The sequence below is a fragment of the Lutzomyia longipalpis genome, chromosome 1, assembly GCF_024334085.1.
Source record: "Lutzomyia longipalpis isolate SR_M1_2022 chromosome 1, ASM2433408v1".
Lineage (NCBI taxonomy): Eukaryota > Metazoa > Arthropoda > Insecta > Diptera > Psychodidae > Lutzomyia > Lutzomyia longipalpis.
In genome coordinates, this window is record NC_074707.1 from 13054842 (window position 1) to 13072936 (window position 18095).

The window sequence follows — 18095 nt, forward strand, 5'->3', positions numbered from 1 at the left end:
GATTGTTCCGCAATCCATAATTACACTCTGGTTAACACACAATGCAACAAACACCTCACAGCACTCGGAAGCTGCTGCAGAAGTTGCGCGAAAGTTGCCGCGGAAAAAATCGACGTTTTTTTCTTCATCTGCCGAGTTGTTGTTCTCTCGATGGTGCGGACTTCAATTTTCTATTACCCACTGATCCACAGAATTTAGATTGTTGATTACGAAAAAGGTTTTTTTTTTAGAGAAAAAAGAAAGAAGTTCAACATTTTAGGTGATGATTAGACCGTGAAACATGTACCATTGCCTCGCAAAAATGCAATTAAATTTCGTGTAGGTAACAAGAGAGTTTTTTTACATCCAATATAACCAATAAAGGTGCACAATGGCATGAATATCGAGGAAGTTTTGACGTGTAAAGTGCAATTTCGTGCAAAATCTGGGGGCATTTTTCACCAAAGCGAAAAGTTACCTAATTTGCCGTGAAATAATCCAACGATATTGATCAACAATATTGTGCACCCATTGGGGTCTATCGAAGAGTAGAGCATGGAGGAGTAATTTCTCTTAATTCGATTTAAAATTCATGCAAACCACACATTTCGTGCCATTCACAAATTGCGGGCCAGGGTGTAAAAGTACAACTCTCAAACTCCAAAGAAGACATTGCGAGTGTGCTGCTAATCTTTTGCACTTAGCAGAAGCTTAAACATAATTTAAATTGACACAGAGAGTAGTTTCTTAAGCTAAAACATTTATTCTTCTTTCTCCATTTGAGAAAGTAATTTCTTCTTTAATTGAGAAACATGAAAATTCGTTTATATTCTCTTGTACAGAATGCATTGCAGCTATTTACAACCTTTCTACAAACGTAGAGCAGAGTGAAAGACACGGTCAACTTTCATATTAAATATATAGCAAGTTATTATAAAAAGTTATAGAAAGAACTTTCATCGTGTTGTTTTCTTAATGAAACTTGAGAAAGTCTACAAAGAATTTTTAAAAATAAATTTTAAATGATTTTATAAAATAAATTATAAATGAATATGAGGCCTACAGAACATTAAAGATTCCTATTTCTAGTTTCATTTTCTGAATCAACTGAATGACCAGTTTGTCGACTGATTCCATTTCTATATTTTACTTTATCAAGAGCTCGCAGCTCTTGCAATCGCACCCAAGAAACGCCTCTATAAATTCCCAACAAATTCTTACTAAACTCTGTGGAATTTCCTGCAAAAAAATAAACATATGGCATTTTCAGTTTGATAAGAAAATCAATTGAAACGCATGAAGAGTATTATCCGAAAGACCTCTCAACAACATTTCCCATTCATCTCAAGATGATTTATGGCAATAAAATGGAACTTAATGAAAAATTGCATGAAAAGGACCGTTAATGAAATTGATAGATGGATATCTTTTTTTTTTTTTGAAAAACTATCGCAATTGTGTGTCACTAAATTACTCTGTGTGAGAGGAAAATCTTATGGTAGTTTTGATTGTTTGGTGTCACCCAGAAACACCAAAACCACGAGACCATTTAACGGAGTTCAATAAAAAAAATCATTTGCCCACCAATTTGTAATAAAAATTTCACTAATAATTATTTTTTCAGATCTAATATTTCCTTCCACGCTTCTTCTTTTTATTGCATCCCATTACAGGAGACTGGGGCCCTGTGAGTGTTTTTGTGAAGACTCATTTGTGAATTTCTCATTAATTGTATCCTCTTATTTAATCAAGCTTTTCAAGCCAAAAAAAAAGTTCAGTTTTTCAATAAAAAAAATCTATTTTTAAAATTAAATTTTTTCCATGGTTTTAATAAAGCTATGCTAAACAAACTTAAAAACAATTCAATTTTGAAAAAAAATACAACTCATCCCCGCAGTTCTTCAAAAACTTAGAATTTCACTTGAGTCAGATTCTGGCTAACCATTCAAGTCGATTTTCAGGTGTTAAAATTCGCGAGAAATCCTTTTAAAATAATTCTCAAAATATATTATTTTTTTAATTGCATTGTGAGAATCAATCATCCCCAGTCTTCCCTATAAAATATTTTTACTGTGTTTCTCACAATTTACTCGCAATATTACCATCCATTATATTTGCCGCTCGATATAATTTTTCTCTCTTCGCTGTATGGTCTAGTAAGAAAAGTAATTTTGTTTTTATGACCCATTTGGGGTCCTTTAAAGACGCAAAACATTTCCGTTGAATTTTAAATATTTTGTCCACTACCAGCCACTTCTTTCGCACATCTTACAAACCATCTCACTCCCATGGACGGCTGGTGAGTGGTGGGAGTTTCTGGAGAGAAATACGAGAGAGAGAGAAGTTGGTGGAAGCGAGAGAGGGAACATTTCAGCGTGAGTATGAATGAAGAATACCTATAGAGAGTTGTGTAGTGAGATTTGCTAGCTTCGAGACTTCTCCGTAGACCTGCGGCAGTGTTCAACAGTTCATTCTCCAGCAGTGAGTCGCGCAATTGGATTGTAACTAACAGAGTGGTCGGTTGTGTTGCCTCCGCGAGTGGCCTTTCGACTTTACACACAGGCTGCACATTTTCCCACTTAATTGTGCCACAAGCTAATCCCACAATAGAACAGTGAATCAGTGATAAGAAATAAATATCTACTAAAAAAAAGGAACAGAGTGTGGTGGTGCTGTGAATAAAATAATTAAGGAGCGGGGGTGTTATTAATATTATTGGAAAATTAACACTGCACGTCATCACGTTCACTTTTGGATACCCCCCAGACCTTCAGCAGGAAATTCCAAAGCGCCATGGCAAATTGGAGAATTTATTGAAATTTTCTCGCGAATTTGTGTGGGGGAATAGTGTGAGAACACAGAGAAACAACCCTTAGGCAGTTGATCAGCTATTCCAGACGCATTGCTGGAGCAACACCTTCCACTAAAGGTAATAAGTTTATCTGACATAGTGACTCTCTAAATAAACCTTCTTTCTTCATACATAGCGCGCAGTCTTTTACGTAAAAACAGTTCAATTCACTACATCTCCACACACCAGGTGAGATGGTGTGTGCCCGGTATTTCTCAAATTATACAGCACACACATCCGCCAGGTAGAGTAGGTACAGTCTGGTCTCGCAGTACAGCCTCAAATCGTAGAGATCGAAATTCTCATAATTCATAAGAATGAAAGATTTGCAAAAAAAAATCTTATTTATTTGACTAAAAGCTCATTTCTTTACCCCAAGAAAGCTTTTGGGCCAATAAGTAGTTGCTCTCAATACTCCACAATTTATTTTAGCTTTACTGCGAAAGCCCACTGTAAATGATTGACCAACAAATATCATCATCTGTGTGTATGTGCATCAGACATTTTATGTAAGCACCTTCGCGAGGTGTATAATGAAACTTCCTGAATCGCACAAAATCAGAATTATATTTATTAAAAAAAAAAAGCTGCCTCCATTTGAGCATCTACATTGCAAAATTTTTCACACCACTTCCCTTCTCTTGAGCAATGAAAAAAACTTAAAAACAATCCATAAAATCTCTCAAGAAAACGATACAAAAACAACCCAATATTTGAAAAGAAAAAAAAAAACTCTTCGCCATGCGATTTATTGGAAAATAAAATAAGCTCGTGCCCGAAAAATATTCCAAAAATGGCAAAGAGGGCCAGATGATGATTTGCATGCAAAACGGATAGACCTTGAATAACTCGTTTCAAGTTTATCACTCTTCTTGCAAATATAGTGTTTGATTGATTTTGCATTTAAAAGTCGCTACAAAGTCATTAAAAGTATATAATGTGTGTACATATAGCTTTCATTATTTGAGTGAAGTTCACATGAATTGCCCGATAAAGTTCTCGCTTTTGCACTGAGAAAAAAAGTTTTGCAGAAAGGGCTCAATGTGATGGGTGAAGGTAAAATTCTCAAGGAGCTATTGAGCCTTGAAGGAGTTGGCAGTTTTATTTTTAGGAGTATCGCTGAATTAGTCACCTGTAAAGTATCATCTCCAACAGGTGTGACAGCATCATTCCAAGAATCAAACGATGACCCAAGAATCTTCTTTGTTAATCTTTTAACGGTTTTAACAAAAGGAGAAATATTTTGATCTGTCTCTCTCGTCTTTCTTTGCAATATCATGACGTGGCAATAAAATTAATATGCTTTAGTAATCTTTGTGATTTTAAATTTAACTCTATCAGATTAATTTAATAAATAAGAAAATAATAAAAAAAGAATTTAAAACATTGTATTAATTGTATTAGAAAAAACATTTCAAATAAAAATTATCTGAAGTAAATTTTTATTTTTAATTAAATTTCTCATATGACGGTTAAAAAAAGTCTCAAAAATGCTTTGAAGAAAAATTTCTAATGAAAATATATTTTCTCAGCAACAGTCGTGTTGTTAAAAATCAGCATAAAACATGTTTTCTTATGATTTGACAAAAGTATACTTCCTTGTTGGTTAAGTTTGTAAAATAGACGAATTTATTCTTTAAAAAATACAGTGATGTTCTCAATAAGAACATCACTAGTTTTTCTTATACTTTTTCTTAACAAAAACTTAGCAGACACTTAGGAAATTCTTTTTCAGTTTCTTCGGGTGTTTGACACAGAGCATCTAGAATACTCTTAGAACATTAATTTAAAGACGACAATTCGAAAGAATTTTACTCTTTCATCAGGTATTTGAACAAATAGGGAAAGCTTTTAATTCAATTTCTCGTTGAACAAATAATTTCAAGTCGAGCTTTCTTCTACATTTTTTAAAATTCAATTCAATCAATCATTGTGCAAGGTATAAGTACGTAATTATCGTATTTTCTTGCACACCAAATGAGAATTTCCACGGTAAATTTGCAGTGTATTGGCGCAAGGGAAACCTTCGATAACGTTTGAGGCATTGAAGGCAATGAAATGGTGTGATAAACGATCTTTTAGCAGAGCGCGCGTTATCGGGAAAATAGAAAATAAAACGGGCAATGTTTCATTTGTAAATGACTTTTTGTGTTGTTTAATAGCACCTGTTCGATGACGCCTTAAGTGTGTGCCAGTAATGAGTAAGATGTTGCGTGGAGGTAAGCTTACCACTCTTGCTAATATTTTCCACTCGATAGAGTGCTGGGGAGAACAGTTAGAGAGAAATTCGAATAATATTTTTTTTGATACAAATGTGGATCAGCAGGAGGTTAAGTATGTGACCCAAAAATGATGAGGGTGAAGCGAAAATGTAGTGTAGCTTGACCCAATATTTATTCATATGGGCAAAAGTTCTAGATGAGTGGCTCGCATAGTAAAGTATATGTAGCAGAAGTTGGCACAAATATGTATGTAGAACATTATTTATGATCCTGGAATGTTTATCAATTTGTTGTCTTATCAACCAACAGCGGTGATCTCGTTGAGGCAGAAAAAAAGAAGAGTTTAGTGCGCTGAAAGTGTGAATGTTCTGGTAAATAGCGAAGTGAAACCTCCTTTGAGCTTACGTGAGACACATTTACTAAATCATCCAAAAAGTGACGGAGGCATTGTGAAACGTCTCAATGAGTCACTATTTTTTCCATTCTTTCTCTCTCTATACCTCTACGCACATTTTTTACGCGGTGTGCAAATCAACGAGCATTCCCCGTGCCGATGAGAAGCGTGGGAATAATCGAAAGCATTTACTCGTGTTATCAAAAAATATATTTTCCTATGCAAAATTATAACACAAGCTTCATTACACTTTTTTCTCTCAAGTCAAATAGATGCCACGAGTGCCACACTATTTGTTGTATTAAATCATACAATTATCGTATTCTTTTCCCGGGCGTAGGAATATATCTCACCGTCTGGGTGCTCCGGCAATTTGTCTCAATATCACATTTTTTTCTTCTCATATTTTCCTTCATTTTTACTTCCCAACAGCAACACACAATACCCCACCAACAAAGCCATACAGTTTGTCTACCCATGCTCAAGAATAATGGTATGCGGTGTATGAAATTTATTTTGTATTTTTACTTTTATTTGGATTTTATTTATGAAAGAATAAAGAGAAGAAAAAAAAACCTTTCTTCAGTGAAAAACTCTTTGGGTGTGCATGTAATGCAATTAGAGTCAAGTCAATTATACGCAAAATTTCAATTACAATTAATTTCTCAATTACATGGAGCCACACATAATACCTTGCGCTTTCAAGGAACGAGAAAATAGCGTAATATTTATTGTCTAATAATAGTGCCATGTGCGCCATAAGTGTGGTCATTAAACCCATCACAATTATTGTTTATTTTTCGCACTTTAGTGTTCTATTAGCCAAATTAATTCTCATCAATTCCTTAGTAAAAGATGAGAATTCCCTGACAATTTCTTGTAAAAATTTAAATGCTAATTTCAATTGTCCCCAATAAATCGACTAATTTTATGAGAGAGAATTGTTTTTTTTTACGGAGAAATCCATAAATTTTACTTAAAATGATGTTCGAGGAGCATGTTCTTGTTTTCATGGCAGAAAAAATTCTTTTTGGGAAAAATCGGTTAGTTTTTTTAAGCTTGATCCTGATTTTTCTCAAAGTCTTTGTTAAATGTCTGCACCAGAAAATCATCAATGAGCCATTAACTTAATGGAACATTTACAATTCCATTTCGAAAACTATAAAATTAGACACCGTGTAAAGACATGAGTTGGGTCACCTCTTTCGTTTCTTGATTTCATGCCAAAGTTCTCATTTAATTTGAAGGATAATAAGTTTTTTGATCTTTTATTTTCTGTAATCTAGAATGGATTTTCCTTAGTGTTTGAGAATGCTTTAAAAAAAAGCTCTCCAAAGCCAAATCTTCATGGAAAACTATTTTTTCATTCATTTTATTTTATTGATTAAAAAAAAAAGAATTTCGTAATAGATAAAATGGAATCATCACCTGGAAAAAAAAATAAAGTGATTTTACTTAACTTTAACTAGGCACAATAAAATAAGCCCGCAGAATAATTTATATGTATTTTTTTCTGCAATTTGAAAAAAAAACCTAAATTCAATTATCAATAGCATATTGCCTCACGAACTTTTTGTTTCCATGTTGGGAAGAATATATAAAGCAATTTTCGACTTGAAAGAAGGAAAAAAAACCAACAATGGAAAAGAGCTCTTGTACTGGACGAGCTGTTAAATGGCAAATTACATAAACGTAAATCAGATAAATACTTCTTGGGGAAACTTTTATTAGGACATGCGGAGCTTAAACATTGTTTATTTATATTAGCAAAAGAATGGGTTCTACATACTTTGTGAATTTGTTTTGGTATGAAAATTGTTAGTGAAAGACATTAATTTGAATTTTCTCCGTTGTTTGGTGGTGAAAAGAGCTGTACGTACATTATATATTTTGCAGTGAATTGCGTGAAATGTTGGGCTCTTTCTACACTATTTCCTCTAATACCACATCTAATGCAAATTAAAGTATTTGCTCTTTGGGTCGAAGAACCGCCAACCAGCATTGTTGATTTGTACATGTGGACAAAAATTTCTCTCATACATTTTGCGCTGTTATACAACGAGAGGGCAACTAAATGGGTCACAAAAGTACGCGAAAAGACATAAATTTTGTTTGCAAGAAATCCTTCTTGTTCTTGCGTCTTCCTCACCTATACCAATCTCTCAAAACTACCTCGAGAATGCAGGTCACGCTCTAGAAAGTCTCAGCCATCATCCAAATCTTTCATATATAGCAGCCATACCGTCATCAACTGTTAGGAAAGATAACTCAATATTTACAGTTTTTCCACTCTATGATGCAGTTTGCATATAATGCTGCACAAATGTAGCTTAAGTGCTGTATTTTCTCCCATGTAGAACTTCTTGATTGCTCTAAGAGAACATTCTCTTGGTGCAGCATTATTTGTCATTATGATCACTCAGTGAAGTTACTGAATATGAAGGAAATGTACAATTGCAGCACAATATAATTGTGCAATAAAAAAAAAACCTCTCGCTACGATGTGATGCGCTCCGGTTGCACACGTGGTGTGTCTTTGAGTGATTGCATGTCTTTAATTTTCTGACGGCGGTGATGGGACCATTTATGAGGGCATCGCGGTTGAGGCATCCGAATTCAGTTCATTGTCATGCCTATTTTAGTCTACACACAGTTCAAAGTGAAAACACCGATTTATTTACCTTGATTTGTGTGCCACTGCACGACCTATACCTGAGGATATTCCATGTTATCGCAATGTCTTCTTCTTTTTTTTTGTTAAAGGGGGGCCTCCGCGCAATGGAAATTGAAACCAAAAAGTTGGTTGACAGTGGCACAGACACGCTAACATTTATTGTCGAAGAACCAAACATTCTAATTTATTCGCACTGCGCACAATCGCATTTATATTCCAAAAAGAACTACTTAAAACGCAAAGAACATTCCTAAGAGAATACCTGTGGTGCTTTTTAGACAAAGCGCAATATGGTAAGATTTTAAATGCTCACGAGATTCAAGTGGAGAATATTTATGTAGCGGCAAAAAAAAAGCATTTTATCTATCCATGTTTCTCCTCTACATGCTTTGCATGGCGTCGTTATATTTGCATAACTTGCATAACATTCTAAGTGTTGGAAAAAAGAGAGAAAGAAAAATTATTCTTGATAGCTTTAAAAGGTAAGTTTTGTATTAATTTAGAGCTAATAAACTCTAGACTAGAAGGCAGAATAAAAATTTTGTACTCTAATGTAGAGAAACTACGTCCATTTAATGATTTCATTTATATTAATTTTTTCATGTTAAGAATTCAATTCAATTCAAAGCTATAGAGTTTTTTTTTCTTGTAAGCTATCAAAAAACTCACTCCAAATGCAATTTTCTTGATATCCAGCATTAAGACAAGTAATAGCCCATTCCGCTCATTCTCTCAAAAGCAATTGCGAAATTATGAGCTTTTCAAACCAGATTTTTATTGCATAGCTGGGTGTACTGAGAAAGAACAAACTTTTACGTTAAACAATGCGCAAATCTGGATTACAGTAGAATAAAACTCTTTCTTACAACATGACCTCGTGTTATCGCACGTCTCTATTATATGTACATAGTAAGTTAACCCTCTTTAGAACAGCTTAATAGTTTTCCATGAAATAATCTCGGTACGTGGTAAGGTGGCAATGTCCAAAAAGTAACTTTTAGCCTTGTTACATAAAATTGTACTTGAGTATAAATTTCATCACACTGTAAGTGCCTAAATAAACCCAAAAGTAGTGTGACAAATGCGGTAGGTCAATGAAACTGCTCGTACCTAATTGAAATTAAAAAGAAAACCAACTTGGTGTTGAAGAAAATTGCACAAAGAATATTTTTTTCTTGAGAAAAAAGACACTCCCTTGGAAAGTTTTAGAAATTATTTTTATGGGTGTAGAGTGTTTGCTAAGTAGAAATCAAAGAAAAAAATTGAACCACATTATTTCTCCCCAAACATTGAGTCATTCTTTAAATAAAAAATTAATTAATTTTTATGAAAATATGGATTCACTGTATAATATTCCTCATACACACCATATTTATTGATTCAACAAGAAAACGCCTCTTAAATTCGTCATTGAATTAAATTTCTCTCTCTCGTGGATTTATCTATCAAGTTTTTGTCTGTCTCACACGCCACTGACGAGAAAAATTGTCGATGGAATTATATTCATAGAGTCGTGAGATAAAAACGGGGTGGATATTTTCTATCACACGCAATATGGGAATTACTAACAGTTGCATCGAAGATTGTTTCTTTCTTTTTTTTTCTTCCATTACATACCTCGCTGTTACATCAAATCAATTCTTTTTCAACTTACGATGAACTCAAAGAAACTCAATCAACCGTAAAGATTTGAATCTCAAAAAGCTTCAGGGAATTTCTTTTTTTTTTTTTGGAAGAGATCTTTGGGTGATTCCTCGTGCATGATTTTAATTATAATGTAACCTGATTTTTCTGTCCCGTAATCTTTATGTGAGAGATTATGTGGACCGATAAGAAGGTTTGAGTTTGATTGTAGCATAATAAGAAAATTTTCTAATCTCATCCATTTCAATTTGTTACTTTCTTACAAACTCTCAGTTTCTCTTGGTGAACGCGCCTGACATGTGTTATTAATTTATTAATCACGCAAGTAGTCACAGAAAATACCCTTATTCATGGATTTTGAAGAAAATACAAAGCAGACTTATGTACATTGCACAGAATGCGTTAGTTTAGGTGTCTCAATAAATTCTTCTTAATTTTAATTAATATTCTAATGAAACCTTTTTGATTTCTAATAATTTTTCAATGGCACAAGGTGAATATATAAGCCATGAATAGCGGTAAAGAACATCAGAATAGACTCACCCTAACTAAATTATATTTATTTCTCAAATTAGTCCATGAATAATAAATTCAAGTTAGTGTCACTAAAAGGAGCGTAAAACTTGTGAATAAATAAATCACATGACATATATTTTCAATCCCATTTTTTCCTTTTCAATTGAAATCAAGTCAATCAATTGCTTTAGCATTAAGTGAATCACCGTGAATAACTTTGTTGTGCTTACCTAATTTACATATTTGCCTATACATAATATTTGTGAAACGGAATTAACGGACAAAAGTGTAATCAATTTCAAATGTATAGCTAAAAAAAAATTCTCGACGTAGAAGAACCTTCTAGGAAAAGTATAGAATTAACCTTCACATGAGCAGAGATAGTGGGAGGGATTCATTTGTGCTTATAGCGTGCAGTGCTTTGTAGCAATTTTCATGTGTACCCTGAATAAATTTTCCGATATGAATTTATATGCAAAGACTAAATATACTGCCTTACATTTATTGTTTCTCCTCCTATAAGTGAATAATGGATTCTTCTATACGGCGTGCACGTTGTCCCATCAATATCGTTCAAAGTCACGGCAATCAAGGTGAATTTGCACGTAAAATGCGCGGCTTTTCCGAAGAATCATATTGCTGCGAAAAAATCCCCTCTCACCATATTTGATTAAGATTTAGTATGTACCATGTCTTTGTTTACCGCCAAAAAAAAATATTCATGATCAACGCTATGTGTTTGCCAAATTCACATATATCACGGACTCTAGCAGACATGAAATTTACAAAAACTGCTCGCCAGTTGAAAATCATTGTCACGCTTAAGACAAAAAATTGGAAATCTCGTTGGTTTACATTTACAGCGTGTCCCAGTGCAATTGTCTAATTAATATGGAAATTACCCTCTTTTACAAAATTAGTATGACACATAATTATGATAATAATAGAAGGAAAAGCTTCAGAGGAAGCTAAAGAATGATTTATGTTTTCTTGTATAATTCCGCAGCTCTGATAAAAACTTTTGCAACTAACGAAAAACTTGTGAAAGTTTTTAAATTCAGATGACTAATCTCTTAGTTTTTAATGTAAGTCATTCATTAGAATTAGGTTTCTGTCTGTAATAAACTTCTTACTTACTAAACAACTAACAAGGAAAGCCAAACATAATTAAGAAATTAAAAAGTTTTTTGGGACGGAAATTAAATTCACTAATGAGCGTTTTTACCGGGACACCCTCTACGTACGTTTATTCTGCTTCTAATAATATACCTTTTTGCTAATTAAATTTGAATTGCGTCGCTCGAATGAAAATCCTTGGCTCATATTTATTGCAAAACATCTTTGGAAGATTATCCAGCAATGAGTCGCGCTTTGTGTGTACGCACATGTTTGAATTGAAAAAGGAGAGACCCTCGGAGTTAATGAATAAAGTGGATCATTCAAAACACTTTGTGTCACAATCAAAATTGAATTTAACGAAATCATTTGTATTCCGCATGGCGATCTTTTTTAGAGACCATTTCGTTGGCATGTAGAGACGCAGTAGCGACCCACGATGATCCATCGCAATCGACGTCGAAGTAATTGTGCTCCATTATGGATCTCACTTTTCGCATTTATTCACATGGTGGCACTTCTTGCGAGTGGTGCCACTATCAAAAGAGAAATCGTACCTCCCGTGACCACAACTGAAGCACCACCGAATGCATCAGATGCTGCCCGCGGGGCCATCAATAGCAACTCCACCAACGATGCAATTTCACCGGAGGACGCACCAGAAGCTGCGACGGCATCCAAGGTGGACGCACCACTGAGTGGCGGTGAATTGGAAAATGTGGAAATTGTCAATGGGAGTGCAACGGAAGCATTACCCAACACTACAGACAAACCATTTGTCTTTGACTTGAGCAGGTAATTAGAGAATCATGCGGATGGAAAAAAAATGAAAGATCATTAAGTTGGGAGTGAAAATCAAGCCGTCTCATGGAGCTATGTATTGGATTTCACATATGGGTGCTTGAACTCGCGCATAGAAACAAATCCGTTTATGACTTTTATGCTTTTCTTCTTTGTCCGAAAGGGGCAATTTCTAACATAAATCTTTCGATTGGAGAAATTATCTCTCACAAAATACTTTTACATGATGTTTTCCAGATCATACAACTCTCTGATGAGAGTTGTATGATTTTTTTTCATTTTATATTTAATATTTATATGAATTTGTTTGTTTATTCGTGACAAGATGTAATTGTTCCATGCACTGTTGAAAATCGGATAAAAAATTAAATAAATCGGATTTATATTATGAATTACTGCATTATTGTTCAAATTAAATTAATTTATGGAACTACGTAAAGATAAACTAATGAAAACATCGCAAAAGCTTGTTTTTTTAATTGAAGAGCAGGTTTATACTATTTTAAGAACTTTTAAATATCTGCTAAATATTTAAATGCTTCTTCTGCTCTTTAGCTCTTTTAATTTAATTAACACTGATTAAATTCTTCATTTTCTTTTTCAATAATAAAATCTCCAGAGAAACAATTTTGAATTTAATTAAAAGAAATATGAGAGAAATAAAATCATTTAATGATGTCTCAATCAAATTTCAACAACATTCCAAATGGTTGAAATAAAAAAAATGTTAGCTCCTGCATAATTTATGGTTAAATGCATTTATGAAGGAATTGCAAAAAAAATAAAACGATTTACATGAAAATCTTTCAAGCATTGAAACTTCATCAAAATTACTCACGAAGGTGGAAAAACCATGCAAAATTGCTCCAAGACAATTTTTATGCTCCAAATTTATAAAAATAAATCAGTGTAAAACAACTTTCTTTGTCTTTCAGACAATGAACAGTTTTTTTCTAAGCAGACAAAAAAAACTTTTGATGCTTTTTTCTTCAAGGAAAATATTTTAAGGAATTTTTATTGCTTTTAGTATGAGAGAGATTCAAAGAATGTTTTGCTTTGAAGGGGGCAATTAAGAGACTTAAGAGAGATGAATTTAGTCATGTAGAGCTAATATAAATTTAATTGTTAGGTACACATCACCATATGGAGAAAATACAATTAGCCCTACGAAGAGAGAAACGTTGGATGGCTTGGACGGTGATAAAAGTGAGATGAAGTCCAGTGATGCCGATGAGAAGGATTATGAGAAAATGTTTGGTGAGATGGAACTCACAACACCATCTTCACCGGAGTTTGATGAACTCCACAAGATGTATCGCACGGACAAGGTGGATGTCGGTGGGCACGATGTGAGTGATGAAGAAAGTGTGGCGGCTACAACGGAAAACAATTATTTGGCGGCTAATCTGGTGTTGGGGGTCACTGAAGCGAATAACAATGGGAGCAGCGAGAAAAATTCATCTCTCTACTACAACAATGGGGAAATAGAGACCAAAAACTACGACATAAGTACCAATGAGCTGAAGAAGAATGACGCCAATGCGACCAAGGATGGTGAAAAGAGGGCCAAGTACCTCAGACCCACGACGCAGCACCGGGCGGCGATAATCAGTGCCGAGGGACACGATGTGGCCCCCACAGAGGAATCGGATATGAATCTCAACATACCCAATACGGCGGAAGTGTGGGCTCTGGCGGGTATGAAGAGTGTCGAACACATGAAAAGTAAATTCAATCAATTCGCCAATAAAACATCGGAGAGCCTCACCGATGCGAATGGCGTCAATACCACGTCGGCTACGAAGTTACTGGCTGACTGGACGGAAATTATGAAGAATAATGAATTCAGCAATAATTCAGCAGTGTTGAGTGGTGATCTTGAGGGAAAAATGGCAAAGAATGGAAGTGAAACGACACCAGAGCAACTTGCGGGTGAGAACAATGTGATCTCTGTACTCATGACGACACAGCAGCCGGAAAGTCCAGCACGAGAGACCCCTGAGAATGTCATCGAGAGACGCGTGATGAGTACCGTGGAGGCCACAACAACAGCCAAAGAAAGTCCAAGCGAGACAATGGGCGATTTAGAAAAATTGCCAAGTGTACTGAATGATGATTTACTGGAGCGCCGGGAAAGTGTTGGCAGTGAAATGAGTGAAAGTACCCCATCAACAGGTAGCACCATTGATGAGACCACCACTGAGCTCGCCGCTACCACGGCTGAAAGTGACAATTTAGCCACAACCACTGCTCTCTATTCCGAAGATGGAAATACGGATGCTGAATATGTCACAAATGATATTACAAATCCAATGACCACCGCTGCGGCCAGCACGGTGGATGATCACGATGCTTCCACGCCCGAGCGTCTATCGAGTGAAGAACCCAAGAGAACAACAAAGGCTCTGCCAAATGAGGACAGTCATACGACCATCTCCAATGCATTACCCACAGCTAGTCCAACAGAACAATCAGACATCAATCAATCCACAGCTGAAGACACCACGGCCAGCGATTCAGTGGATGGGGAAACGACGAAAGCAATTGAGGTGACCACGGACAAAGGCACCGTGACAACGGAAAGTTCAACGGAACAAAATGAGCAAATTAAATCGACTGCAGATTCCACTGATCTCAATAATAACGTACCGTACCTGCCCTTTCCCACATCCAATCGAAACATAGGATTCACCTCAGATGAGCCTCTATTCGACTCAACGGCCAGCATTGAGCAGAAACTCACAACAATCGCACCCACAGCTACGGCTCAAGACAGCGATGCGGCACCCGAAGAAGAAACCGATGTGAATACCATAATTGCAGCCACAGTTAGTGTAATTGTGGTTATCGGTGTGATCATCTTAGTTGGATTTTTGGTAATTACATCCACACATCCGCCATGCTAATCCATCCAAACTCAATTCCCTCTTTTTCTCTCTCTTTTTTTGCGATGTTGTAGTATGTTCTCCGGAAGAGACAGAAGCAATTAACGTACGGACAAAGGTGCAGGCCTGTTGGATTGGACGCCTACAGCTTGGACAATGTTTCGGTGTACAATAGTGTTCGAAGGAAGGGAAATAATCTCCGGCTGTCCAAAAGATCCTACGGCAATTCTGCTTTTGAAGATCCAGTGAGTTTCTTGGGATGCTTGATTGGGGAATTTTTGAGGAAGTTCTCTAATGAATTGATTCTTTGCAGGGTCTTCGGTGCAATTTACTAACAATCCTAGCACTTGACACATTCGTCCAGGATAAGGATAAAATTTACGAAGAATTCAAAGAGATTCCCTTGGTTACAGCAAGAGTGGACGAAGTACCTCAAGGGTGCGAAGATAAGAATAGGTAAAGTTCTTTTTTTATGATTATTTTTTCGATCTCCTAAAATAATTAGAGGGCCTACAATACCCCATTTGCCCTTTATGAACTTTTTTTAAATTCTACGCATTCCACTGAAAGATGCCTTATTAATTTTTTACTTTAAATCCTTGGCTTTAAATTTATATGCTCATTACTAATTCCGGTTAAGATAATTTCTCACCAAAAATAAATTCTTATCACACCTGAAATCTTTTTTTTTCTGCTTCTCACAGATACGCCAACGTTGTCCCATTGCCAGAGACGCGTGTTCACCTGAAACAACTGAATGGTGACGAAAAGACCGAATATATCAATGCGAACTTCGTAAAGGGTCCCAAGGATCCCTCAAACTACTACATTGCCTGTCAAGCTCCAATGGATAATACCATCATTGACTTTTGGCGCATGATTTGGGAACAGAGCTCAAGGGTGATCATTATGGCGACAGATTTAACGGAGAATGGCATTGAAAAGTGCGCCGAATACCTGCCTCCATCTTCAGTGTTGGACTGCAATAGGATCTTCGGGGATTACCATGTGACATTGAAGAATCGCGAAGTGAAGGACAAGTATGCCGTATCGACGATTCATCTCAAGAATGCATCAACAAAGACATGGCGTGAGATTATGCACTTCTGGTATCAATGGCCCGAAAGTGGGATGCCAACGGATGAATCGAGTGTTATAGCAATGCTACTTGAGGCACGGACGTACCTGAAGTCGCCTCTTCCGGAACAAAGTGAAGACACTGCGAGTGATGCGGTTGAGGAGGTGAAAAGTAATGGTGATGTGGATAAAAGTAAATCCCTCCAAAGGACGACACAAGGGTGAGTTTGCTAGCAAAATATTCTTTTCAATCTGTATGGGCTAAATACTTCCTTTTTTTTGTTTAACTTTTAGACCATTGACTGTTCACTGTTCCCCCGGCACTGGCCGAACAGGCACACTCATTGCCTGTGATATAGCTTTAAGGACACTCGAAGCCCCCGCCAGATCAGTGGATCTCCCACAGATCGTCTACTATGTGCGCCGTGGTCGAGCCAGTGCGATCCGGACGCAAGATCAATATGAATTTATCTACAGAGTGGCGAATGCCTATGCGACCAAACTCACGAGTCCTGCCCAAGAAAACTGAGAGAGAATCATGCCTTCAAGATGGGGACCTTTATGTGATAATCAAGCAACTTTAAAATAATAGAGAAAGAAAAATATTCTTCAAAATAGAGATTATTGCAATGAATTCGCTGTGTAGCAAAATACTGAGAGAGGCCTTAGGTCATTGTGGTACTATACATTATACAAAAATGTTAATTAATTATTTTTGTGTCTCCCATTGCTGACGCATATTTTTTGTATATATAATAATTAATATTATAAAATCATTTTGTTAGCAAAATTGTGTGTAAATACTGTTTAAATTGACAAGAACTCATTTGTTAGAAAAATTATATAATATTTTTTTGTTAAAGGGAAAAACAAGAGAATATTTTCCACCAAAAAATTTAGCAATCTCTTCCACGCAGCAATGATTAAAATAAAAGAGAATTATATACTTTTCTAAATCACTTTATATTTGTTGCATTAAAATTATGTAATTACTACGTGGTAAAGACTTTGTATATGAGATAGAATATGAATAGAAGACAAGAAAAACGAAGAAACTTTCGCAAATTTACCTTATTCACATCTTTTGCCGTTCTTATGATGCTGTTGTTGTACTGGAAGACCTTTTCACTTTCCTCAATGAGCAAACTCTTTGTTTCATCGCTGAAATTCTGCGCCAGTTGATCAATTAAATGTCTCATTCTTGTCTTTAGCTCATGAATAGGTGTGCCTCCAAAATCCGTCACAGCCATTCCCTCACCACCTTCCGCTGAGCTGAAATTCTTCGCCAAGCGTCGTTTTTTCTGCAAAATCTGCCCACCCGATAGGAGTCCCATGTACAGGTGGTACACATAGGCAACCAGGAGGGTGGGATTGCGCTCTTTCAAACTCTGCAAGTGCTCAATGTACTTCACAACTTCCTTCCGTGGTTCATAGGTCTTTTCCCAATCTTTTCCAAGGTAGAACGATAAATCCTTTTCGAAAGCAACACGTCGGTGGAATACTCCCGGAAGAATGGTCTCCGGGACATTTTGCTCGAGAAATTTGAAGACTTCATAGAAAATGAGTAACCCATCTGCCCACACAGAATCATCAGACAAAGCTACAAAGTAATAAAGACTTCCGATCAGTGGTGAACGTGACAAAAGGAAATTCATGCCGGGAACAAAGGAAATCTCTCAATAATTGTGGCGCAAAAAAACTCACCGAAAGCCAATTTTGCATTCACAAGTGCATCACTTATGCTGTGAATATTCCTCGTTGCTTTGCGCATTTGTTTAGTAAATGACACCTCATTATCACCCATTGTTCACTGATTAGAAATGCAAAATGCAAGAATTTCCACAACAATTTCTAGGAATGTTTTTCAAAACAACAGAGAATCAGCTGATTTGACAAACCGTTCGTTTGATCAATGCGAAGATGTCAAATATGCCTA

At 35.9% G+C, this 18095-nt stretch overlaps 2 protein-coding genes and 1 long non-coding RNA gene across 4 annotated transcripts; 1 reads left to right on the forward strand and 2 right to left on the reverse strand.

Annotated features, from left to right (window-relative positions):
* Nucleotides 1–722: 722 nt before the first annotated feature.
* LOC129786329 (uncharacterized) lies at nucleotides 723–2492 on the reverse strand. The gene is made up of 2 exons (XR_008750111.1): nucleotides 2376–2492; nucleotides 723–2295 (listed from the first exon to the last, which is right to left on the reverse strand). It is a non-coding gene; the product is annotated as an uncharacterized LOC129786329 (long non-coding RNA).
* LOC129786319 (receptor-type tyrosine-protein phosphatase zeta) lies at nucleotides 2388–17214 on the forward strand. 2 transcript variants are annotated; one of them, XM_055821249.1, is made up of 7 exons: nucleotides 2388–2908; nucleotides 11794–12191; nucleotides 13327–15073; nucleotides 15157–15327; nucleotides 15396–15538; nucleotides 15787–16380; nucleotides 16454–17214. In XM_055821249.1, exons 2-7 carry the CDS (start codon nucleotides 11836–11838, stop codon nucleotides 16686–16688), a joined length of 3246 nt encoding a protein of 1081 aa, XP_055677224.1. In that variant the 5' UTR covers nucleotides 2388–2908; nucleotides 11794–11835; the 3' UTR covers nucleotides 16689–17214. The 2 variants fall into 2 exon arrangements, with proteins under 2 accessions (XP_055677224.1, XP_055677223.1); XM_055821248.1 differs by lacking the exon at nucleotides 2388–2908 and adding an exon at nucleotides 4841–5049.
* LOC129786327 (heme oxygenase 2) lies at nucleotides 17099–18073 on the reverse strand. Its single transcript, XM_055821255.1, has 2 exons — nucleotides 17864–18073; nucleotides 17099–17759 (listed from the first exon to the last, which is right to left on the reverse strand). The coding sequence occupies exons 1-2, from the start codon at nucleotides 17961–17963 to the stop codon at nucleotides 17152–17154; spliced, it is 708 nt and encodes a 235-aa protein (XP_055677230.1). The 5' UTR covers nucleotides 17964–18073; the 3' UTR covers nucleotides 17099–17151.
* Nucleotides 18074–18095: the final 22 nt, after the last annotated feature.